Below are 27484 nucleotides of genomic sequence, written 5' to 3'. Positions count from 1 at the left end.
TTCACAATTTTTCTCTCATACAATTAAACTTAACTTACATTTATTTATACTAAATATTTTATATATTTATACACCCTATAATTAATCTCCACATCCCCACCGTTTATTTAATTATTATCAATAATTACTATTATTATTTTCCTACACGAGCGATTTGATCCACGAAAATTATAAACTAAATGGCAAAAAGTTTTACAATTACAAATTACCAGTTATCGTAATCACTAGTTATTTAATTTTATACATCACACACAAATAATAATTACATCGTATATTAACTAATTACACTTTTCAATTAATCTCCCAACTAAAATTTAATTTTAAATTCATTTCTATAAATACAATTTCACTTTTTTTTATGTACAAAAATTAATTATTCTCTCACTTTGTTACCCAAAGTAATTGTGCTCATGTGCGTTTTAATTTTCACCCGTGAAAAAAAATTAACTCATTAAATTAATCTTTTTTTTTTTTTCGAAAAAAAAAAGTCAGTGATCACTCATGTGTTTTTTTTTTTAACTTTTACTCGGACAATCGGTCACGTTTGTGATAAATTTGTCGTGACAACAAATTTATGTTAATTATTGTAAAATATATGTACATGACACTTTAAGACGTTTATTATTTTTTTTTTATCTATTTTTTACAAGCGTCATTTATGCACACGATCCAGGACATTAATTTATTTACCATTTTTAATTAATTTATTAATTTTAAATGTAAAATTCGTATCACTTCTAAATAAAAATTAATTTTTTTTTTCTATATATTTAGTATAGAATCGAATGGCCTTGACTCTACGTCGCGTTAATATTTAAACGAGGAACTTGTACATAAATATAAATCTATTAAATATTATATATATATATATTTATATATTTATATAAATATGCGAAGGATTGTATTTTGTTAATCTTGATTTAGCCAGCTAAAATAAGTTATCAATTAAAATCCGGCTGTTCGCATCTCCACATTTAATTAATTAATTGTTTAATTATTTATTATTAATTTGTTGTTAGTCAATAAATTAAATAAATTTACTTAGTTAATTATGTTTTAATGGGTTATGTGGCGTAATGAGGATGATGGTGAGGATGCTGAGGAGCTTCACCGAGCCAGGAGTCAGGTGAAGGCGGGAAATCTGGGTAACCGCCTCCACCTCCACCTCCACCGCCTCCACTCGATTCGTTGCTTAGATCTGATGCTGGTCCTGGTACCATTCCACCTGGTCCACCTTAATTATTAATGAAATGATTTCTTTATTAATTTGTTTAATGATTTATTTGGTAAAAAAGTCAGCAGATGATTTAGTTACCGAGAGTTGTGTAGACAGATAAGCCAGCATCCGGAGGATAAGGAAATTGTGGTGGCAAGGACGGTGATCTGGATGTTGTTAAGTAAGGGGGTGTCGTTGCACCTAAATAACCACGTGGTGGACCACCTCCTCCATTTCCCCCACCTCCGCTCGGACTTGATCCGTCTCCATCCAGACCCATATTTACTACTGTGCTGTAACTGTCGTTACTTAGATCTGTAATTAATTTATTTATTTATTGCGTGAGCTTACGACTTATTTTTTTTTAACATTTTCATAAAATTTTTTATATTTATAAACTATATTTATTGCGGTACCTTCTGCTTGATATTTTAAATAGATAATCGCCCTCATTTTTTTTTCTAAGATCTAGATAATGTTTTACCATCTGTTTATTTATTACACTAGAAATTTGTATTTTAATAAAAAAAAATTAATTTGAAAAATAGGAAATGAGGTAAAGTGGGTCGAATGAAATTTTTGTTTTTACGAGGAACCAAAACGGACGTGGGTTAAGTTGGGCCACCTGTAATTTTTTAATTTAAAATTTATTCAAATATTTTTTATTTAATTTCTAATTTTATTTTTTCTAGCCGACCCATTTTACCCCACGTCTTTTTAATGGCATGAAAATGAGTGGCCCGTTTTGCCGTTTGTGAAAAATTAAGTGTAACTAGAAAATAATAGAATTAAAATTTGAATTTTTGTCATAAAAAATGAACAAACTTTTGGTTTTGATTTAAAACTGTTGAGATAAAAAGTTTTTATTGTTAATATTAAATAGAGGTCGAGGTCAAGTATTCTGAGTAGGTTGTATTAATTAAATTTAAACAACGGGACGTATAAAATTTATTATAAAAGTCCATATCCGAGGGGAGTAAGAAAAAGTTTAAATGAAAATAAAGGAAAGGTAGAAATACTAAAATACTTGTGTAGAAGTAGTTTGTAAGATAAAAACCCGTAGGGCATCGCAGATGCCGGAGGAATAAGAGACTGGGAGTGTAGAGGCAGCAGTAGAGAGAGAGGAGATGAGAGGAGAGACGAGTTTGCTGGTGTAGGTTATACTCGTCCTGCAATCTTGGTGAAATCACGGACGAAGCCACGGTAACTCTGGCTCTACTCTGGCAGTTAGCCGAGCAATCTCCTGAATATTTGACGAGTAAGCCCGACTCTGGCTGAGGAGAAGCATAAGGACGAGGAGAATGAGGATAAGGATGAGGATGAGGACTAAGCGAGATCAACTGAGTCTGGATCCCGTGTAAGTTGGTGGCGGGATATAGTAACTAGTGAGGAAGATAAAATAAATGTTGAGGGATCGAGTCATTGTGCGGAGTTGAAATTTTATTCACCCGCAAGCAACCAGTACTTGGAACTTTACCTTTTTCACCTTTTTAAATTAAACTTTATAATATTGATTAAAAATTTAATTAATTATGAAAATGTTAATTAACTTATTTTATTTATTTGCAAGTGTCTGGAGATTTAAACTTTTTGTTAACGTACCGTGATGACCAAATGATGAATCCAAATCGACTTTGAGCTCGTCTTTGTCTAGCAGCTTGTCGTTGCGAGGTGAGTGCCCACCAGGACCGCTTTTTATATTACGAAAATATTGGGACCATCTCGTTCTACCGGCGTCTTTCTTCAGTCTCTTCTCTTTAGCTCTCCTGAGGAGAACAAATAAAAATTATCGATTTATATTTTTCAAGTTGTGCGGGGAATAGGGGATTGATCGATTGATTGAGGGACTGAGGGATTGGGGGGCTTACCTGTTTTGAAACCAAACTTGTACAACACGCATATCTAATCCGGTATCTTGGGACAGTTGTTCTCTGACATGTCGCGCTGGCTTTGGACTATTGTTGTACGCTAGTTTTAATGTTTCTAGTTGTTTCGCAGTTATTGTTGTTCTTGGCCTTTTATTTGGTTGGTCACCGTCTATACTTCCGCCATCAGCTAATTCTATAAATTATTATTTTTTATAAGAACTTTAAATCCAAAAACTTGAGTTTAAAAACAAAAATTATAAAATAAAAAATATACCTTTAGCTTTAGCTTGTTCGTAATCAGGTTTGCAAACAATTTTTCTATCGTCCATAAGATAATACTCATCCCCGGTGTCCAGCTGTCGGGAGCAGAATGCGCAGGAGAAACACGTAAGGTGATAAACAAAATTCGATGCCCTCCGTACGACCTGGGATGGTGCCAGGCCCTCGTCACAGCCCGCACACTTCGTCCCGAACCGTCTGTCATACCAACAACACGTAACATTTGACATTACATTCACACAGTTAACATTACTGTTACATCTATTAAGTCCATCATCAAACCAGTCACCTCTCCTCAGGAAAATAAATAAATTCAAAAAATATATCGACTTCCCGTATTTTGTTTTATTAATTTGTCCTTTAATTGAATAAGACAATGCAAGGGATCGGTGATTAATGATAACGATAACTTTTATAAGAATTTATTCCCACCACAAAAGGTATCTTGCAATCAATACTGGTCACCCTCATATTCTTGCCCGTATCTTGAGACATATATCTACTACCCCTATCTATTTTTTTTTATAATTTATTACCAACAAATTTTTTTTACCAACCGTAATTTCAAATTTTTTTAAAACTCAACTTGTAATAAATTTTTTTTTTTTAATTTCTTAGTAAAAAAATTTTATTTTCTTATTCATAAATTTTTGAAATGTCCAAAAGTTATTATTCTGTTGAATAAAATTTTTCACTTTGATTTTTTTTTTTTAATAGAACGTTGAATTAAAAAAAATTTATAATTTAAATTTTGGACTCTTTTCAAATAATTTTGTCCATAGAAATTCTTAAAATTGATTTTTTTTTATTTTTAACAGATGTAAAAAAAAAATTTTTAATTTTCGTTTAACTATTCTCGAGTTTATAAAAATTAAAAAAAAAGTGTAGCCGTGATTCTATTAATTACTAATAAAAAAAACTGGATATCAAAAAATAAATACTTACTTGTAGAAATCATTTTTGCAAAATACAAGGCCGTTTTTTTCAAAACAACTATTCGTCAGTCTAGTACCACAGTCTCGACATGTCAAACATTTGGCATGCCAACATCTATCTAATACCCTTAGAATTATTTTATCCAGAATAGTTTCTTGACAACCTCCACATTTAGGTATCGACGCTGTAACAAAAAAATAAAAAATAATTTACTTCAAAATCCCAACCAATTTTTTTTTTTTTTTTTTTTTTCTACCAAACTTACACAACAGAATATCAGGAATATTTTTAGGCAAAGTGACTCGCTCATTATCAAAATGCAAATTCTTGATACCGTTAGCAGTAGAATTATCGTAATTTTTATTATTATTATTTTTATTATTATTATTAAGAATATTATGGTTACTGTGATGTGATTCGGGACTGCTTTGTGGAGGAGTAAGAACATCTCCACGAGCGCGATACATTCGACTGTCCAATGAGAACATCTCGCAGCCCAACATATCTAGGCCAATCATGATAAATCAAAGCCAAAGAGGCACCCCCTTTTAAACACTTTATCGATCGAGATCCAAAGGCATCTCTCTCTCTCTCTCTCTTTTTTCTCTCTCTCTCTCTCTTGTTCTCGTGCGATAAATATTTCGCTCGCTCACTCGTGTTTTATAACAACAACAACAGCACACATAACACACACATCTTACGTAAGAATCTCGGCCACGGGCATGGGAACACCGGTTTTATCTAATCGATTTTATTGTTGAATGATCGATTTCACTCTCTGCTCTTAATACTTGCTCGCGATTACACATTTTAGATATAATAAATATATCTATAAATATATATATATATATGTATATTTTATATCAACTACTGGATCTTATAAATTTTTTTTAGACCACTATTTTTGAATTTATTTAAAATCACTGGCACTAGATTTTTAAAAATTAAAATTTTAAATTCGGAAGTTGATTTGGTAAAAAATTAACTTTTGATTACTTTAATTTGTTTTTTATTTAATGATAATTATATGTATTATATATATTTATATATATTTGGATAGATTGGGCCTGCGAACGGCGCGACAACACGCGCACGACTGATTATCCGTGGCGGTGACGCTCGTGCGCACGTGTGCGCTGGGGATGAAGAGAGGAGGGAGCTGAAGGATCTGGGGGTTGTAGAAGTGGTCGCGGTAGTCCTGGTGGTGTGTAGATACGAGGGTGGATGGGTGACTGGGTGTGGTCGCAACCCTTATCGCCCCCGCGAGGGTGACGATTGGTCGGGACTCAGCCGCCCCCAGTATGGCGTGCGGTCTCTACTTCTCGATCTACACATTCATAGAAACAAATATATATAAATATATATGGATTTAAATATTGTTGAGACAAAATTAAATGAAAGAGAAAGCAATCATTAAGATTTATATTCTCTTACTTCGGAAAATGTGCTTTCATTTTTTTAAACTTTTTTTTGTGTTTATTTTTAGCGCTTTTAAATCATTAACATATTTTATATAAAGAATATAAATTCTTGGCGCAGAATACATTTTTTAGTATAAATTTAAAAAAAAAAAAAAACATTTTTTTAGGACCAGAAAAAATTTTTTGGCGCCAAGATTTAAAAAATTTAATTTAAAAAGTTAAAAAAAAATGAGTACAGCCATTTTATAATTTAATCATCGCTTAAGTATTATTTCTTGACTATGTACGTGCATGTACCTCATATATTTTTATATAAAAATATCGAGTTTAATTTTTCCTCCCGAGACCGCGAATTTTTGATTTCATTTAAAATCCCTGGTTTTAAAAATATAAATATTTATAATTTATGTGCAAAATTTTATTGTATTGGAGGACGAGGAAAATAATTGTGTGATATATTTAGTAATAAATATGATTAGTTTAACTGAAGCATAAAAATAAAAATTTATTGAATGACATCTGTATGATTGTAATAAAATTGTTTAGATGAATCAGAAGGAAATATTGTATATTGGCAAGTTTTATTATATAAAAGCATAAAAACCCGTGGGTTTATTTGAGGATGGTCTAACGCACCATGAAAAAGGGATTTTCCACCTGACGGGCCTTTAGCTTACATGGCAGCGCCGATAAAAGTGAGACGTGTGCATGCGGACGTGTTACGCGGAACGTGGATGAGGTGCCAGAGTCGGAGTCGGCTCCACGTCGACATATGGCCATCATTTTGCATACACGTAGTGTGCATATATTTCTGGTGATCCCCATAAAATCTGTCGTACGCGTCATTGCCGTTGCCCTTCGCCTTTAGTCATTTTTATTGTAAGCATTTTTGGTATTAATTTTTTTTTTTTTCGGTCTCGTGTCTTTGTCTTGCACGCTCGCGCTTTTTGTGTTTAATAAAAAAATCATGGCTTACCGCATTTATATTTATGGCGGACGTAAAAGAGTAGTCAAGTCATCTGACCTTTTATTTTGTGTGGGGTCTAGTGGAAAATCATCTGGTTTTTTTTTTTTGACAATGATGACATGCAATAAAATTTGAAAAAAATTTCTAGATAAAAAAATAATAGAATTTTGTGATTTTTAAATTTATGAAAATGAACTTTTTCCAATTTTGATAACTTTTCTTTGGGTTTAATTTTTGAATATAAATTTTATGGAAATTCATAAATTTTTATTTTTGAAATAAATTTTGAATTTGAATTTAAAATTGAAATTTAATTTTTTGATTAAAAAAAAATGATTTTAAATTAAAGTATAAGTAAGTGCGTTTGCGCAGATATAAAAATGACCATGAATGTCCCCAGGGCGTTGATAAGTTTGTGCTCTTGGATGTGTCTAAGCCAACGGGGACTTGCGAGGGTTTAGCGAGAGACGTCGGGCAAAGCTCAAGGGGTGGCAGGTCGCAAGTGCCGGGCGCGTCGACACGCCTACAGAACTCGTCACGGCACTAAAAAAAGAGTCACCACAGGGGGCCCACCTACATCCACGTCCATATATCAACATATACGCACCATATATCCATATATTTATATATATATATATATATATATATATATATAAATATATATCTATATGTACAAACGAGCACCAGTCTTGTAAGAATGAATTTCAAAAGAGAATAAGAAGTCCCTCGTAAAAGCATGACAAGAGATATACACCCTTGGATGTCACCCTTAACCTGACAAATTACGACTTTACTTTTTTTTTATTTTTATTTTTATCTTTCTACCTCATCGCCCGAGTCAACTAAATTTCCTCTTTACTTCAAATAATAATAAAAATCAATAAATAAAAATAAATCCTCCTTCATTACAGTCATTTTTTTTTCAGTAAAAAATTTTTCATCCCTTCCAAATTAATTTTAAACATCAAAGAAATTTTTTTTTACCGCCGCACTGAATCGGAGTCGAGAAAAAATTTAAATATAAAATTATATCATCAAGTTTTTTTTCTAAATTTTTTTAAACGAATTGATTAAAAAGATTTGGTCTGAAAAGCTTGGGGTAGTAGTTGGGCGTTACGGAAATGAATAACGAGCTGAGTTGAACGATAAATTACCGACCCTTTTAGCATGAATGCTGCGAAATCTATGATTGTCACTCTGGCCCATTTACGCATATGGTTATAATAGAATTTAGTAAAAGACACCCTTATATACATAACAGCCATACATTTCCCTATAACTCTAAAAGACTACCAAGATCCACATTAAATCCCAAATAGTGCTTATGCGGTTGCAATAATCGTCCAGAGTCTAACATTTGGCTAGTGTTCAAACCTAAAAGTCATATATCCATAGTAATCAATGTCAAATTTATATATATTATATATTCCTATATGTACTTTATTTAATATGCCGCATATATATTTCACCCTATCTACCCTGCATTCATTTCACTATTATTGCCTATTATGTGATTTATATTTAATCAATTAACATTGTATTCACCATTTAACCCTTTTTTAATATTCACTACTATTTAAAAAAAAAAATAAAGCTCCTAGACTACTATGAATAAAAAAAAATTTAGGAAATACTTGGCTGATTATTTAAATTTAATTTTTGCGAAGCCCGGGAAAATTTGAAATTTTACGAAACATTTTTTTCTCATTGAAAAAAATGATTACTGTCAGATTGATCGCAGACTGAGGATTAAAAAAAAAAGGAGATAAAATACTTTTTTTTAAACTCGTAAATTAAAAAAAATTTGAAAAAATTCCCGAACAGCAGATGCGTATTGAATAGAGACGAGAATCCTTGTATAGGTAGATGAAGTATAAGGGATGAATAAAAAGAGGGTTGCGTGGGTGTGCCGTCATGGTAGGATAACTCCCACGTAAAGTTATCCAGCTCCGACCTGAGTCTCTTCAATACCACCCTCTGCTCTTATATAATATAACTCTATACATATATTTATACAAATGTGAGTGTATGGAGCAGTTATAACGTCTACGTTCTCTGCCGCCTCATCCGTTGGATCTAAATCCCGTCAACACCCCTACCCACGCCAGTGAGCTGACAAAGCTCGATGACAGGTCCTCTGCAGTAGTAACGGCCGGCAGTAGATACAGCTCTACTCCCTACTCCCTATATAATAGTAGGCTCTACTAGCTTATATTATACACTCGGACGTCCAAACTTTTGTCAGCCTCCACTCTTTATCTCTGTTCTCTTTTATCCACTACACCTTTTTTTCGTTATTTTTTTTATGCTAAAGGTCAAAAAGAATAATGTGAGAGTGTGTTAAAATTTTGAAAAAAATTTATATTTGATACGAAATTTGAATGAAAATTTTATTAAATAATTCTGTGGATTTACTATTTTTTTTTTTTTTTTTTTTTTTCGGAAAAATAAATACTATTAATAAAAAAATGACGTTTGAATTTTCTGGCTGAGAGAGCACATGGAGGCATTTGGTCGTATATATATGTATGTACATATATGAAAGGAAAATATACGAGGAATAACGTGCAAATAAGTATAAAATGTACGTACACAATGTGTCCGCGCAAGTGGGTAATATGCGAGAATGAGTAGTGCACACACGATGCGAGGGTATGTAGAGGGTTGTGTTTACTTTTTTCTTTTGCCTTCACAACTTGCTCGTTTTTTACTTCATTCGTTTTATTATTATTTTTTTCTATTTTTCGCTATCATCAAAAAGTGAAATATGTGCAGAGCAAGAACGAGGAGAGAAATTCCCCCCGGAAGATTCTTTTTTTTTTTTTTTACTTTTTTGACAGAACGCGTGAGAAAATCTTTTTGTCATTGGGTGTTTATTTATAATAGAGGGAAATATTTTAATAAAAGTAATTTTTACACCTAGACCCACCACAACACCATGTCTCAAGACTGTGTCTCGATAGTGTTTTAGCATCTCCTTTTTGTATTGGTCGATTAGTTTTTTTTTTATCCCGCCTTATTGAAAATGATGGAAAATATTGGAGAAAAAAAATTGTTGGGCCCTGGAGCATCTACAGAAGCATCTGTTTGGGCATCTCCTTAGTGTATTGACCAGTCAACACTTAATAAATACTGCCTACCCATAATAATTCCACTATCCTAGAGGCGCTGCCAGTGCGCAATCATAATAATAAAAAAAAGAACAGTAATCAAGTTTCTAAATAAACAAATCTTAAAAAAATAATTATCAATTTTTTAAATCAGTCAGCTATTAAAAAAAAAAATAATCCTCCCGTATCAAATAAAAAAAACATATATTTACATTTGATTAAACACTAAAGATCTAAAATAGCCAGATAACTGTTGCAAACGAGCGTATAACAAGAAGCCACTTGGACACAGTAAGTTCGGTAATAGATTAAAGCCATCTTCTACCCTAACTCGAGGTATATATTGTCCCCTCAACACCCTACCATGGTTCTGTGCACCAGCATACACCATAACACAGACTACAGACTACAGAATGCAAAGCACTACAGAGAATGGCACCGAGTTCTCTTGAATTCACTTGACCCTACTTGTCTCGTACCCGTGAGCGGTGATGTGCGTCCTCTTTTAACGCTTTGGTCACATCTCTCCTTATTCCTGTTGATGTATACTGTGCTCCCTATTGCCATCCACCCTCGGCATAATGTAAGCTCTTTCTCTATTCTGTTCTACGCATTCTACTCATGTGTGCTTACATCCTCGATACAAGAATAAATGATCAGATCCGTGCGCGCGCATACACTGCGTGCAGGGTGTGGTGTTGACTCCACGCAATTTCCTTAATGTACTCGCTAAATACTCTAACCCTCATTCTATATACATATATATGACAATCATCCATGTGCTCATGTGTTTGTCGGCTTTTATACATATGTATTATTTAAAAACCTGCTAGGATTTAGAACCGGGCTACTGATATATAAGTCGCCGATGATTTTTATCGCAGACTGATAAGAATGTGTTTTAATACTTAACATTTTTTTTACGATCCGTGTTTCGGAGTGTGATTTAGAGCTTATTCAAGTGCGCACGTGTTAGATTAACAACTAATGGAGTAGTTGGTATTTTTTTTATTTATTTAAATGGGGAATTGATTTTATGGTTATTGTTCACGGAATTTATAAGCTGGAATTATTTATTTATTTATTGATGACTTTGATTTTTATCGAATGTTTTGAAAAACAAATGGAAGGATTTAAAAAAGGGGTTGATGATTATTAAATAAAATAAATGATTAATATAATTTTTCATCAGTCACGGCAACTGAATCAAGCAATTGTTTCCGGTGGTTTTCAGGCCGGAAATTATTATTAAAATTATCTTGTCTAATTTTCTATCCGCTGATTTAATAAAACTTTTTTTGCAGTCCAGTGATTGCAGCTGCAGCACTCGAGGGATGACTTAACAAGTTTATAAAAAATCTAAAATAATTATAATTACATAAATACTAAAATTGTACGTCCGTCCGAGGGTCGTGTTTTGATTTTTCATTGAGGATCCGAACATCTGGTGAGGAAACCGAGGAAACCTTTAATGAAGACCTCAACATATAGAACCCGCACGTGCCAGCGAAGCCATTTCACTATTCATTAATATTTTTTTTTTAATTTTAGTCACTGGGGTCACGATATTGTTACAGGTGTTTAAGAAAATAAACTCTCCAATGAAACTGATACGGTTCTCGTTACTCTATACTTAACCTCTGTCTTGAAATTAATTTCAGAGGCAAAATATATTTTTTCAAATTTTTGGTTCTCAGAAAAAAATAAATTGCTGGGGTTAAAAAAATGTTTTGATAGTTTAGTGATGTAACGGATGATTTAAATGGCAAAAAAAAAATGTCTGTTAAATTCTCACATTATATCAGTGGACAGGTCCCGGGGGAGGAAAAAGGCCGAAGGGCAGTTGCTCTTTGGAGAGTTATGGGAACACTGTAACTGGATCTAGCCAAGTGTTGGCTGGTACACGGTGTATAGATATATATAGATAGTAAAGTGTATGCTTGTGGGAGAGTATGAGATAGTGGAAGCAGTGGATCTGTGATGTTACTTGGTAGCATATTGCTCGGCCCATGGGGGTAAACCCGCGTGAGAAGTCGTCTCGGTCAAACTCGAGGCTGCGTTACACTATTGTATCACATTGTGTTGATGCTTGTTGGTTGTACATAGACTGCGCACTTGGCGCCATGATGGTACCCAAGGGTCCAAGTGATAAACTGTATGTTTTAACTTTGACAATAAAAAAATTTTATTCCCAGGATCTAAATCGTCAGTAGTAAAAAAAAAAAAATTATCAATACACTGAATAATAATTTATTTTTTTTTACCCGCAATCATAATTTAATTAAATAAAAAATATAAATTATGGGGTAAATTGGCCATCAAATTTATAGTGAAAAATGTTTAAAGTAATTTTGTAAATTTTTAAATTTTTAGCGGGAAAATAAAAAGATCTATCATAAGTATTTATTTAATTCGTAAGTTTACAAAAGATTTACAAATAAAAATAAAACTAATCTCTTATTACGATTCGAAATCACGATTATTTGTATCAATTGATCTACAAAGATAATACAAAATATGCTATGTGTATTTATAAACTTTGAGCATGTTCACAATAAGAGAAATTGACAAGTTAAGGCATCAAGTATTTGCACGAAGGATCAATGGGAAAGTATTTATTTTTAATTTAAGGGAATTATTGATAAAATCAGGGACTAATAATTGGGATCACGCGATAGCTAGTGCGAGTTTACTGTGTGTAAGATAAGAGGCCGGAATGGATCAGAGAAAGGTTAAGGGCTGAGCTAGACACACTCTTTCTCAGGGAATACACACACAGTAACAGCGCACACTAGTCGGCCGGTAAATCTCCAGGGAAATCAGAGAGACACGGTAGGCATTTGTGTGCGAGGTGAGTAACTACAGGCCACGTGTACATCTACACTTTCAAATCTATATATATACATATATATAAATGTTCTAGATATGTGGAAATGTGTAGAGCCTGCGAGAGCTCCAATGCTGCGAGGCTTCAATTCACTCGGGATCCACGTGCTTTTTCCTCCTGTTAAATGGAGGAAAAAATAATAAATCCTCTCTTTTTTATTGTTTATGTTTTTAAATATTACAGAAAAATGTATGAATTATTTTTTTTTTTAATGTTATCACGCAGAAAAAAAGAATTTCTTGAGCAAAAAAATTTTCTGCATCATGAATTGAAATCAAAAATTTTCTTAGGCCCAGAAATGAATTTTTTTCTGTGTAAGTTAATAAAAAAAAATATTCAACATGAAATAATTTTCCGGTCGCGTGTCATACATTGAAAGTGTCGACAATATTGAGTCAGGTTCACTTATCTCTTTTCTGTATAATGAACACAAGTGCAAGTACTACAGAGCAGCGACATTGATTGATGTTCGCCACGTGACAAACACATAAAGCTCACTGAAAATAATTTCTTCAAAGCTTGCTATCAAAAATAAAAAATATAAATATGGAGGATTAATTAGAAAAAAAAAAGTTTATTGGAAAATGCCTTGGATTAATGAGTCTCGGGTAATTAACGTTGAAACCACTCAGATTCCCATGGGATGAAGGATGAAATCCGTAAAGTCCCTTGACAAAATATCCCCAAGGAGACTCGGGGAAGAAGGACAATCCCACGAGTTACATGGACTCTTGTTCTCGTCGAAGATCATGCCGATATCGATACATACATTTGCTAATATTTGTAGGGGGACGATTTGTAAGGATGCTTATCAATGATACTCGTGGAAATAGAAACATTTCTATTGTCCGAGGTTTGTAATATTTTAATTACTCATTCAAATAAATAAATAAATAAATATTTTTTTTTTTTTAGTTGAAGATCGATGGAGTAAAAAGCTGGGTAATTAACTATAAAAACTCAGTACAGCAGACATCTGTATGAAATTGTGGCTATAGAGTCGGTATATAGACAGAGTAGACATAGATATAAATATATAGATATATATTTGCGTCACGCATGATTCAGGCGACGCTAATGAAGACCCCGGGGAATTTAACAGAATATAACGTAATCCAGAATATACATTTGCGTATTAACATCAACAATAGACTGTAGATTTAGATTTATATAAATAAAATATTAATTTATTTTATTTGTTGATAAAAAAAATTTCCCTCAGTAAAAAACCGCCGATATTTTTTAAAATTTTACAGGAGCTAATAAAATCCAGAGCTATGAGGCAGACTCGCAATCTGGTTAAATTACGAGCTATAAAGTCTGCATAATCAACGTGCAAAGTATCATCAAATTTAGTAACCATAAAATTAAAAAAAAAATTTTCATCCCTTGTCTTGAACTTCAACTTTTTAATTAAAGCCGCAGTAATTTTCATTAAAAAATAAAAATAATAGCAAATTTATTTAAATAAAAGCATGACAACGGTAATGGATTTTATAAATTTTTAAGTGGATGGAGCAATAAATCATAAATTACTTGGCATTATAATAATTACAGCAGAGTACTTTGGAGTACAAGCATTATGGCACAACCGAATGAGTGGAGTGTAGGATCGATTTATCTACCTGGATGTAGCATGTGTGAATGCACTCTCCAGGCGACTTATCAGTTAAATAAATCAGTCACGCAACGACACTACTTAGTACCTGTACTCTATTACTGTCTCCATAAGCATTAAAACTAATAATTGGGTTGATAAGAAAAAAAAAATATTTTAAAAATACACGTATGATTTCATTTGACGTGTGGAGTAAAAGGAATAAGTCAATGGATGGAACAATTGAAAAAAGAAAGGGACTTGGTCTATTGTCGAGAGTTCTATTCTTCATTCCTCCCCCGACTCGCATAACATTCATGTAAAAGTTTGTCTCTGCGTTTTATTTTACTCTTATATTCTCTTTTATTTCTGTTGTCGCAGGGCTCTGGTTCCAGTATGCCAGTGTAAACTCATGAAGCATCGGTAGAACTAAACACTGAACACTGAACATTGAACATTGAGCAGAGAACTGGAGTGAACCCAGCCCACTGGCCTCGAAGCTTCTAATCAACGGATGCGTGTACCCATTAGGGTGCTTATTGTGCGTGGGTGTACTGCCACTGGGGTAACTTCTCGTATACATGCCCGTTCATTCGTTCTTGCTTCTATCTATTTTTTTTTATTTCTGTTCCTTGTTACTGACTTCTTCGAACGCCATCAGGGTGTCGCTTGTCACGTTTCATCATCATCTTATCGCCTATGGCGAACTGTTTGTCTCTGGCTTCAAAGCAGCCTCGAGTTTTTTTCTCTTGCAAATATTTTCACGATGGCGCCTATTTTATACTCATTTTTGCTCATGGAATTTTTAAATGTTCATGACAAATAATCCATTGATCATTAAAGTTCAAATTTTTCTTTTTGTTCACAGAAGTGAACTTTTGAAATAAAGACAAAAAATCAATTAAAAAGTGAAAATTTTCAATTAAGAATCAAGAAAAGTCTGCATTGAACCTGTATTTTCTTTGGAAACTATAGAAAAGTCTTCTAAAATCACGCTAGCACATAAAATTGATAGAAAATGATCATTTTTTCCGATATCAAACACCGAGGCTGTATTGAGTCTGGGTTGAGTCTGTATTTTCTATGGAAACTATAGAAAAGTCTTCTAAAATCACGGTAGCACATAAAATTGATAGAGAACGATTGTTCATCCCAATATCGAGTCTGGAGTTCGAGTTTTTCAGCAATTTAATATTGTGGAAACCTAAAACATTCAAACCTTCTCAATAAGACTCGGACATGAGAGGACATATTCTAGACGAATCCGAGACAAATCCTAGAGAAATCCTAGAGAAATCCTAGAGAAAACTTAGAAAAATTTATCGCTCTGAAAATCCTAGACAAATCCTAGAGAAATCCTAGAGAAATCCTGGAGAAAACTTAGAAAAATCTATCTCTCTGAAAATCCTAGACAAATCCTAGAGAAAACTTAGAAAAATTTATCGCTCTGAAAATCCTAGACAAATCCTAGAGAAATCCTAGAGAAAACTTAGAAAAATTTATCGCTCTGAAAATCCTAGACATATCCCAGAGAAAACTTAGAAAAATTTATCTCTCTGAAAATCCTAGACATATCCTAGACAAATCCTAGAGAAATCCTAGAGAAAACTTAGAAAAATTTCTTTCACTGACAATCCTACAGAAAACTTAGAAAAATTTTTTTCTTTGAGAATCCTAGAGATATCCTAGACAAATCCTAGAGAAATCCTAGAGAAAACTTAGAAAAATTTATCTCTCTGAAAATCCTAGACATATCCTAGACAAATCCTAGAGAAATCCTAGAGAAAACTTAGAAAAATTTATCTCTCTGAAAATCCTAGACATATCCTAGACAAATCCTAGAGAAATCCTAGAGAAATCCTAGAGAAATCCTAGAGAAAACTTAGAAAAATTTATCGCTCTGAAAATCCTAGACAAATCCTAGAGAAATCCTAGAGAAATCCTGGAGAAAACTTAGAAAAATCTATCTCTCTGAAAATCCTAGACAAATCCTAGAGAAATCCTAGAGAAAACTTAGAAAAATTTATCGCTCTGAAAATCCTAGACATATCCCAGAGAAAACTTAGAAAAATTTATCTCTCTGAAAATCCTAGACATATCCTAGACAAATCCTAGAGAAATCCTAGAGAAAACTTAGAAAAATTTCTTTCACTGACAATCCTACAGAAAACTTAGAAAAATTTTTTTCTTTGAGAATCCTAGAGATATCCTAGACAAATCCTAGACAAATCCTAGAGAAATCCTAGAGAAAACTTAGAAAAATTTATCTCTCTGAAAATCCTAGACATATCCTAGACAAATCCTAGAGAAATCCTAGAGAAAACTTAGAAAAATTTATCTCTCTGAAAATCCTAGACATATCCTAGACAAATCCTAGAGAAATCCTAAAGAAAACTTAGAAAAAACTTAAAAAAATTTATCTCTTTGAAAATCCTAGACATATCCTAGACAAATCCTAGAGAAAACTTAGAAAAATTTATTTCTCTGAAAATCCTAGACAAATCCTAGACATATCCTAGAGAAATCCTAGAGAAAACTTAGAAAAATTTATCTCTCTGAAAATCCTAGACAAATCCTAGACAAATCCTAGACAAATCCTAGAGAAAACTTAGAAAAATTTCTTTCACTGACAATCCTACAGAAAACTTAGAAAAATTTTTTTCTTTGAGAATCCTAGAGATATCCTAGACAAATCCTAGACAAATCCTAGAGAAATCCTAGAGAAAACTTAGAAAAATTTATCTCTCTGAAAATCCTAGACATATCCTAGACAAATCCTAGAGAAATCCTAGAGAAAACTTAGAAAAATTTATCTCTCTGAAAATCCTAGACATATCCTAGACAAATCCTAGAGAAATCCTAGAGAAAACTTAGAAAAAACTTAGAAAAATTTATCTCTTTGAAAATCCTAGACATATCCTAGACAAATCCTAGAGAAAACTTGGAAAAATTTATTTCTCTGAAAATCCTAGACAAATCCTAGACATATCCTAGAGAAAACCTAGACAAATCCTAGATAATAAAACTTAAAAAAATTTATTTCTCTGACTCGATTTACAGGGTGTCTATAAAATATAATACTCAAAAAAGTTAAATGCCTCATATATACATACATATATATAATACTCTACTATATCTTCACGATCGCGCATCTGCCGGGCATTTTGGTGAATCACTCGGGTGTCTGCTCTACATTATGGCTTCCGTAAAATGCAGTCCACGGGTGTTCCGGGATATTGCGTTCCCCAATTCCAGAGCAGAAGTCGTGCTTCATGGTCAGCTGGATCACTCTACCTAGTCCACCCCCATACCTTCTACCTCTAATACCCACAACTTTCGACTTACATACATATAATAACTCAAACTCGCCCGCCAATTAAATTTTTGATTTAATAAAAAAAAAACTACCATAAATCTTAATTCACTTTTCCACCCCTGTTTTGATTTATCTTTACAGAACCATGAACTTCAAACTGAAAACTATTTGACCAAAGTCTCCAGAGGTTCGGACTCATCGGACCTCAAAGGAATATTCCAATAAATTTTTGAAAATATTTTTTTTCAGCAGTTCAAAAATTAATCAGCTATCAAGTCTTGTGGTGGTACAAAATAAACATAAATGGAATAATTATCAATGATGATATAAGCCACTCGAAAATAAAAGCTAATGTGAATAATAATAAGGAGACGAAAGCCGCAGAATAAACTGATTCGTTAACCACGTTATGCGTATGCGAGTATGAGCCTAACCAAACATTGACATGCTCGATCATTTTGATCCCTCGTCGGCACCAGTCGGCTATATATCTGTATACATCAATGCGTGTATATATATAAGCTTCTATAGCTTCTGTGTACCCACCATCTGGCCGTTCTACTGTACGGGATACACAAAACCTATAGAGTAATTCAGACATACGAACGAGGATGTGTGTGGCTCTACTCGGGGTCCGTCGAATATTCCTAGTCGTATTCGTGTTCGTGTATACCAGGGGATTTAAATTGAAATGAAAACAGTAGGGTAGGGGTTGCTTTGGACTCTTGTACGAGCCTTGAAAAAAGGGTGCCAATGAGGGCTATTAGGATGCGATATGTTTTTCCATTCCACAGATTTCCGCACTTTCACTTGACTTTTTGTTACATTAGTTGTACAGATGTTTATTCATTTTTTAATTCTTTTTTCGAAAAAATTATGTGAAAAATTGATTTTTTCTTTTTATTAAAAGTGAAGGTCTCAAAAACTATTCGCCGAAAAAAAATGAATTTATATAAAAAAAAAAATGGATAAAAATTTAAGTCATCAAATTTAAAAAAAAGTAATAGGATTTTTTTTTTAATTTGGAGAGCGAAAATAATCTCTTTTTGATTGTAATAACCACAATAACGAGAAGCTACACGAAGCCTGAAAAATTTTCTATTGAAATATAACTTGAATATAGATCTATAGTTATCATCTCTCGTGAATTACTCGCGTCCATGCATGGTGAACGAAAACTATGCGCGATTACTATAGAAACTGGAGCTTATATCATCGACTATGGGGATCGTTATGAAAGGGAGATATTTCGAAGACCTACAGGATTGCAGTTTTTTTAAAAATCCTCGTTTCATTAGACGATATCCCTGCTCTGTTCCATGCACCTGATAAAATTTAAAAGCTTTAAATCTCAAAAATTTTTTTCCATCAGTAAAATATATAACAGCTCTTACTTTTATTAATAATAGTTACAAAAACTATTATAATATATTTTGTATGTGAAAACTTGTGTCAGTCGCGTGGCGACTCGTGTATGCCAAATGTCGCTACTTTATTCTCTCTCATGTTACAGTTTCTAATTTTTTTTTCTCGAAAAAAAAAAAAAAAATGAAGCAAAAGTGCTCTCATGTCTACGAAATTATTTATGGAAATTCAAAATATTTTTTTTTTTTAGTTGACATTTTTTTTATTTGTAAAGATTGTCGACGAATAAAGCGAACATGGATGATTAAACCCTAGACTAAAAATTGTATGACACTGACGGGATGTGAGAATAATAGCCAACATATATCTATGTATCTGTATATATATGTATGTATTTTATGTTTAGTTTATAAAAGGAGTGGCTAGTCTATTGTAAACTGTCACCTATTTTTCAGACAATAAAAGTCACCTTTCCAACACCCAAACTCATTGACCGTGATCGGATAGTTTATAGATCGATAAACTTTTATATATTTTTAAAATGTATATAAACTAGTGATGTAAGGCAGGAAAATCGTCTGACAATGTACAAGCGAAAAATTAACCGATGGTCATTTTTTGAATTTAATGCCGATTCCCGCGCCGATTTGATTTTGCCCGAAAATTAATTTATAAAAAATTTTTTTGAATCGGCAGTCAATTCCTCATGACCTGACTTGACATAAAAATGGTCATTTTGCATCACTAATTTTTTACTTGAAATTAGATTACAGAATAATAAATTATTTATTGCGAGGAATAATGGCGATTAATAATTAATAATTAATGTTTAATGTTTAATAATAAATCTAAAGCCAGTGAAATAGTAGTTACGGACAGTAGATATAAAAATATGTACATATATGGCTGTAGGGTTTGTTAGTGTGATAGGCGACAAGTTAAATGTATATAGGATATAAAATGAATAATAATACGCAGGAGGAAGATAGTTATATAGTAATTATCTTAATGGACTTGTGAACACTCATGGAAAGTTATCGATTTTGCAACGAACCATTTGTCTACTTAAATTTGTAATGCATTTATTTTAAATTTATTTATTATAATTTTTCATAAAATTTTTTAATAAAAAACTGGAGATTTTATTTTTGAAACGAAATATTTCTTTTTCTTCAATTTAAAAAAGTGATTGAAAAATTTAATTTTGGTGTCAAATGAAAGATAAAAATTTTTAGTTACCAAAATATCAAATTTTGATACAAATGATTTTGATTTTGAAATTAAAAAAAAAGAGGTGTTACAAAAGTACTTAGTGGTTTAAATAAGCGTGTTCCCGATTGAATGTTGAGTATAATTCCCGTAAAAAATCCGACAAATCGTCGTAAGCTTGAGTAGATATTAAACTGTAGTGTCTTTTGTAAAATCTAAACACGCCCTCGTTGAAATAAAAGCAAACCCTGTATTTTATAGACTTACGATGTGTATAGAGGTGCATCAAGCCAGCGGAATGAACAATCCACTCATCAGTGACCACGTGTCAGGCACGTGGCCGAGCGTGCCAGGACAACTGGTGCTCCAATGTGTCCTGGAATAACCCAAGTCGCGACGCCATGTGTACTCGGAATGGAAAATATATATTTGTATAAAAAGGACGCGATGTGGCCTGACATTACATGAATCAGTAACTTTTTTCAATGATACTTTATTATCAATATTAATATTTAAATATTTAAATTTATTTTTTACTCGAAAAAAAATTATAAATTTAATGGCAACTTCAAATGGACCCGCATACTTGTAAGAGGCTTGAAAGCTCGAGGGCTGGATAAAATGTCAATGGTTTGTATTTTGAACAACCGTATCAAGAGCTAGATGACCAACTGTAGCAACAGATATTGCAGAGGAGAGCTCAAAGGTGAGTGGGTTTTTAGTGACATATGGGTATGAAGATCGTCAAAGTCACAGGGAGGTTTATCCTTTTTAGCTCTCGCTTTTAGATGACACAAAATAGCTGGAACACTCGAGTATAAAGAGTGTTTTAATACGCACTTCAAAGACTCATCATCCGGGCGACTTTAGATTCGAGTGATTTAACATAAAGCTTTCGTTGAAAAAATCTCTTGATAATTTTTTAAAAATAATATAAATAATTCTTTTTTTTATAAATAAATAAAAAAATTGAAAAAGCATAAAATAATAAAAATAATAACTCACGTTCTTTTTTGATGGGTAAATGACATTGTCTATCATCTTCAAGTTCTAAAACATAATAAATCAGGAAAATATAAAATAAAAAAAAAATGAAACAATAAAATTATAAATTAAAAAAAAATTTATGGAGCGAAAAGAAAGTGGGGTAAAATGGTAACGAAAAAAAAATATTTACTATTTTTATTCTGACGCATTTGTAAGCTTAGTGAATGAAAAAAAATATTTCCATTGCGTAATAATAATAGAAATATGAAAAAAAGTGAACTTAAGATGTAACAATAGTAAGCGCAGTTTAGTTCCCATCAAGAGGTACTTAATCCGACGGGAACCCAGTGGTTTTAGTAACAATGAAGACTGGGTTGCAGCAAACACCTCAAGCCTCCGGTGGTACATAATATATCTAGTATACTGATTACGCTGTGTATATGATTATGTTACGCAAACAGTATCCGTCGAGTAGTCACGTGCCGTCAAAGTGAGTATGTACTGGTTCGATAATGCTGAACCACCAAACACGCCCCTTGTGATTGCTCTCTCATTTATATGTACAACAAATACACACAAAGACCCACATACAGTCACATGATACATACATACATAAATATATACAAATGTATCAAACATCCTTTGTATGCAAGCTCGTGAAAATAACCAACCCCGCGGAAACGTTCACCACCTCCACCCCTTAGGCCAGTTCCCACGTGAGTGCAACCAGCGGTTGTTATATTACTCAACTTTGACATCATGTTTTGCTGCATCAATACAACACTAGCTCTACTCGGATTACCACTTGGGTTATAATGTCACTTTTAACCCTTTTATCTCCGCAAAAGTTTTTACAAATTAATATTTTGCCAAAATTTATTCTGATATACTCCTGGTCTGCTTCTGTCGCTTTGTACAGACCGCCCTATCGCAGGCTGCAATCTAGTTGTCAATAGAACCAACTGCCCTCTTTAAATTTTTGGTTTCAATCAGCCTCTTTCAGCTGATGATCTAGCTCATTCTTGGGTCAATTTTTAAATTTAATCTCAGTTCCCGCGTCGACTTTATTTTCCCCAACAAAATTTTTTATAAAACATTCACTAAAAAATGTTTTACAGTCATGTCGCATCTAAATATGATATATAATCAAAGTATATTTTTTTACCCATTTAATTTGGGAAATTATTTAATAATTTTGGTCAACTAAAAATTAAATTAAACAATCAGACTAAATAAACAAAACTTTGATTAAATGCAACGGAAAATTTTAGAAAATTGAATTACTGTAGTAAATAATAGCAGACTAAGCAAATAAAATAAATATATATATTGGTATATTTAAAACTATATTAATATAAGAGCAATAGCTTGGTATGTGGGCGATTGTCTGAATGTGGACTTTCCTCGAGGTCACTTGCTCTCGTAGATTGATTATTTTAAATTCCATATCTACTGTCAACTTGTCTCTTGTCACCTTGAACCCCATCATTTGATCATCTGTACGTTACATGTACTACATTTTTTTAAAAATTGTTATTCAGCCAAATAAATAAACTGTTGCTGTTTTCTCTAGAAATATACAAATATATATTTTAAATAAAGATATGAAAACATTTTTATTTATTTCAACACCAAAATTCCGGATCGCCATGAACGTGGATTGAAATAAAATCCATTCGTTCCAAATTTACTCCCGATTTTTGACAATGCAGACATAAGTGACCTAAGTAAGAGTACACATTATTTTTTACGCTTGAGTTAAAAAAAATGTATTAAGTAGACAATAGATCCTGGGATACTTGTAATATTATATCAAATGCACGCGACCTAAAAATATTTCCCATCCATTTTCAGTCATTTGAAACTTTTATTTAAGTCTTTAAGAATAAATGTAAATAATTTTTTTTTTACAATTAAAATAAAAATAAAATTTTATCAAAAAAAAATTCAAAAATATTTTCCAAAACTGATCAATTTATTACATCACATATATTTATATTTTCCGCCATTTTCTTTTCACCCTCATACAGACAACCCTAGACTGGCTTAAGCCAACCCCTTTATATATATTTTTATAAAATATAAGAAAAAAAAAAAAAAACTTTCTATAAGAAAAAAAAAATTAGTATTAATTGTTTCCATCAGATAAATAATTATTTCGGCGATTTAATTGCCGAGGATAAAAATAAAAAAGTTAGTGACCTTGTGCCAGTGGCCTTGCGATAAAACCAATCATCTGTTTCGATTAACGAAAAGAAATTAACCAAGGTCGCTGATGTAATGAAATCAGTGAAATTTAAATAGTATATCGATGAGAGTACCAGACAATTATAACCTCTTATCAAAAATATTAAGTTATAAATCGTATTGACAAACTTTAATAATAATAAACTTTAAAAAATAACATATGTAATTATATAATTAAATTGTAAAAAATGTTTTTTTAATCGGCACACAATATCCGAAGGTCGGTACGATAAAAACGGGTTCTCGGAACTCGATTACACGCGTCTTTTTGACGTAATTTATTTTTATTACCTATTGTAATAATTATATATTTATTTATTGTTATTATTTTTTAACGCCGATAATTTTGTTTAAATGGAGGAAGGAAAAAGGGTACTAAGATATTTCGAGGCTTTTAACTTGGGTTTTTTTTAGTAACGCATCCGGAATATCGTGCTTGGGGCAATATCGTATTGATTGCGGAGTAGCCGTGCCCCCGAGAACACATTACATGATTAAACCACCCCGTAGATGGGGAGCGAGGGGCAGAGGGGAGTTTAGTGTTAGGCCGGCCTTGCAGCACTTACCTTATTAAAATATCCAACGAGTCGACGTGAGGGCCTTTTAACAAAAAAAGCTGCTTCTTTTAAGGTAAAACAAACTCCTTATCTACTACGGTGGTCTATATTTATCAACCCAAACAAACCAAATGTCAACTACCCTACAGGCTAAACCAGCACCTGATTTTTCTCATTTATTATTTATTTATAATCTGTTTATAAAACTTGGAAAATTGTTTATCAACTTTTACAAATGGATTATTATTTTTTTTTTTTTTCAATACCCATGTAAAAAAAAATCGTTCAAAAAATTAACTGAATTCAAATATCCAACGGATGCCGTAATTTTGATCAAGATCGTCGTCGAAGACGATAAAACTTTCGATAGAAAATTTAGACTCAGGGATGGGTACTGAGAAAAAAATTTTTTCTCTTTAAGAAGACGGTAACAGCCCCAGGTAAGAAAAATAAATGAAATTTGACTTTTTGACTTAAATGGATACTAAGAGAGTCAGATCAGCTAAAAGCGACTCCAAAATCGACACTCTTGACTAACTTGACCTACTTAGTGTCCATTTGCGTCAAAAAACTAAAATTTCGGTAATTTATTTTGAACAGGGAGTGAATTTCAAAATTTGAAACTTTGAAAAAAATTTTGAAATTTACGGTTAATTTTTGTTACACGGATAAAAAATAAAAAATTTCGCAAAATGTATAATAAATAATTTATAGTAGAGATGATTTGAAATTTGACCGATAAAATAAAATAAAAAATTGAAAGTGTCTAAAGCAGTGTCTGCAGTGTCTGTGTGTGATGCAAAAGAAAATATACACAAAGAAGACAAAAGAGGCGACTGATCCTCTACTCATCCTCATCCTCATCCTGATTCTCATCCCGATGCACCTCGAACGAGATTTACAAACGAAGTATAGACTATGTTTGGATGTGAGCTTAAGTTTTTTCACCGACGCACGACCAAATTCCTTGCTAGCTCGTTTATCGAGTCCAATCGATTTTTGCCGCTAAATTATTTCTCGAATCCGACTTACTCGAGACTCGTATCGAAGTAGAGGATGGCAAGGAATATCCATCACTTCTTGCTCGGATGTCTGGTACCTCGGTGCATCTGAGATTCCATATTTCTGTGAGATTTTTCTCTTCCTCGCATTCCTCAAAACTCAATACAGTTTCCTCACGGACTGCCGGTAAACTTGATTCGTAATTTTTTAAATCAAATTTTTTCTATGGCAATAATTATTACATTAACATAATCCAATTTTCAATGATAAAAATAAATAAAAGAAAAAAGTTTAATGGCAGAGTAAGTGAATTGACGGCGGAGGTGAATGGGCGACTAAGTGACTGAGGATCTTTGGTTAATAATTAATTTACAAAATTACCAATTAGCTCAGCATAGATATCGGTAGCGCTTTTGCTAGCGCCATTTTCATCAGCGTCGCACTGCTGTGCCATTATGATTTAATATTAATATGGATAATTTTGAAACCCAGGCATTTAACTTGGTTTTAAAGCCCGCCAGCACTTTACAGAATGTACTATATAATCAGAACCGTTTTGCTCCTCTGCCATGTGCATAATTAAACGACTCCTTCGACCTTGCTCCACTCACCGAGATTGAGGGGATGAATAAGTCACATGGACAGGTGAATGACGCTGATTTTTTTTTCACTTCATAGACTATTTTTTTTCTAAGCCAATTTGATAATTTTTCCATGCTTTCAGCAAATTTATTAAATTTTTGAAAGCATGGAAAAATTATTGAACCATAAAATGAATGAAAATAAAATTTAAACTAGAAATTAATTGAAAATCTAATTTTACACTTAAAAAATTTATGAGAAATAATACTGAGAAAAAAATTTTTTCATCAAAATTTGATGGAAAAATTGAAAAAAAAAAATTTCAGTGGAATCTGACCTTAGAATGATAAAAAAAAAATAATTTATGAAATTGCATGTAAAAAGCAAGGGTATGTCACGTAGAGAATGCGAAACACTTAGCACATTTTCACGCAGTGATGGTACGAGTTTATTTTACTCGTACAAGCTCACAAATGAATGTATGAGTGTGTGGATGTGTGCGAGTTGTGTTGCATACCTCTAAATAACTCGGGAGCGTGCATGCACTACAAAGTAGCCGTGCATTATGTACGAGTGGCAATCTGTTGCACCCTTAGAAATTTTTCTTTATACCCCTTAACTCGCTCCACTTGAGCGAAATTAAAAATAAATAATAGACCATAGTAAAATATTAAATTTTCATCAGTTGTTGTAAATAAAACCAGTTCATAAAAATATGTTATAGACAAAAGTAAATATTTATCTAGCCGTATTTGAAATAGAAACGTGTTAATAGTTTAAATTTCATCATTGGTTTGATAAAAAAAAGCAACATAATGTCTATCGTCTACTTTTGCTTATCAAAAGATAACTCGAAAAAAAAAAAATCTTATAGACACTACTGAAATTCAGTACAAAAATTTTTATATCATTTATTATTTTTATCATATCGTAAACAATATGAACTACAATAAAATCTGTGGTAAACATCTACGAGTTACAATAATTATTTATAAAATTACCTTCGAGATGTTTATTGCGAGCGAGAAGAGAAAGCAAAACATCTGGATTAGGCGGTGCATCTAAGTCTGGTTCGCGGTGATGACCCGCAGGTAAAGAGGGTCCAAGAGGTAGCACGACATCCGGAGATCTGGGTACGTGTACTGGAGCATTGGGCAGCGGCGGAAGGGCCCCGATGAACCCCGGGGGGTGGACAGGTGGTGCCCCGATGAAACTAGTCGCGAGATGGGGCGGGTGGACCTGAGGTCCCGGGTTCGAACTTGGCTGCTGAACCGCCGCAGACATTGATAAATCAACACCACCAAGCAGAACTGGACGGCAGCCACCTACCCCACCCCCACCACCTCCTACTCCCCCTGACACCGCCGGGAGGATTCCGCCACCTCCCGGCAGTGGTGCGTACGGCAAATACAGCTCCAGTATAATTATTACTGTCTGTTATTTAATATTACTCACGCATTCAATTTTTTTTTTTTTCTCACTTAACTCTGATATTATTTTTTAAAAACTCACTATCACTGTCTCTAAAATTGTTTACTCCAAAAATACTAGTCTTAAGAAAATAAGAAAAAAAAAAAAATAAATTTATGGATACTAAAAAAAAAAAAATTTTTTAATGCACTGTACACATGGACACACAGTTAATAACGTGGCAATAACACTTAAATTTTCACACACAAATTTATAAATCCATAGAATCCAGATAATTAAAAATAGTTTAGTTGCGTGTATATTTTTTTCTAAATTTAATATTTTTGGTCTCTAGTGGCAACGATAAGAAAGTGTTCGGATCTATGATGAACGATGTTAAACAATAATTTAATGATTTTAAAATCTTAACGATAAATAAATTCGCCCGGAGGGCAGAGTCGCGTCCGAGCGGGCCCAGAGCCAGCCACGCACTCGTTATACTAAACTAAAGCCGTCGGTTCGTTACGT

General features: G+C 32.8%; 1 protein-coding gene across 1 annotated transcript; it reads right to left on the bottom strand.

Annotated features, from left to right (window-relative positions):
• Positions 1-796: 796 nt before the first annotated feature.
• Positions 797-26830, bottom strand: LOC103575499 (LIM/homeobox protein Lhx3). The gene is made up of 8 exons (XM_008555312.2): positions 26548-26830; positions 21177-21221; positions 4309-4483; positions 3359-3561; positions 3085-3277; positions 2819-2982; positions 1316-1531; positions 797-1234 (listed from the first exon to the last, which is right to left on the bottom strand). The coding sequence occupies exons 1-8, from the start codon at positions 26828-26830 to the stop codon at positions 1065-1067; spliced, it is 1449 nt and encodes a 482-aa protein (XP_008553534.1). The 3' UTR covers positions 797-1064.
• Between the last annotated feature and the right edge of the window lie 654 nt (positions 26831-27484).

Source organism: Microplitis demolitor, chromosome 7 (assembly GCF_026212275.2).
Source record: "Microplitis demolitor isolate Queensland-Clemson2020A chromosome 7, iyMicDemo2.1a, whole genome shotgun sequence".
NCBI lineage: Eukaryota > Metazoa > Arthropoda > Insecta > Hymenoptera > Braconidae > Microplitis > Microplitis demolitor.
Note: the sequence above shows the minus strand (reverse complement) of the source record. Positions and strands in the feature narration are given on the sequence as shown.

Coding starts and splice junctions, on each gene's coding strand:
- LOC103575499 (XM_008555312.2), bottom strand. CDS start 26,830: ATGTCTGCGGCGGTTCAGCAGCCAAGTTCGAACCCGGGACCTCAGGTC. Junction 3,562..4,308: donor TGCAAAAATGATTTCTACAA/GTAAGTATTTAT, acceptor TTGGTATGACAG/ACGGTTCGGGACGAAGTGTG. Junction 2,983..3,084: donor CAAGTTTGGTTTCAAAACAG/GTAAGCCCCCCA, acceptor TGTTCTCCTCAG/GAGAGCTAAAGAGAAGAGAC.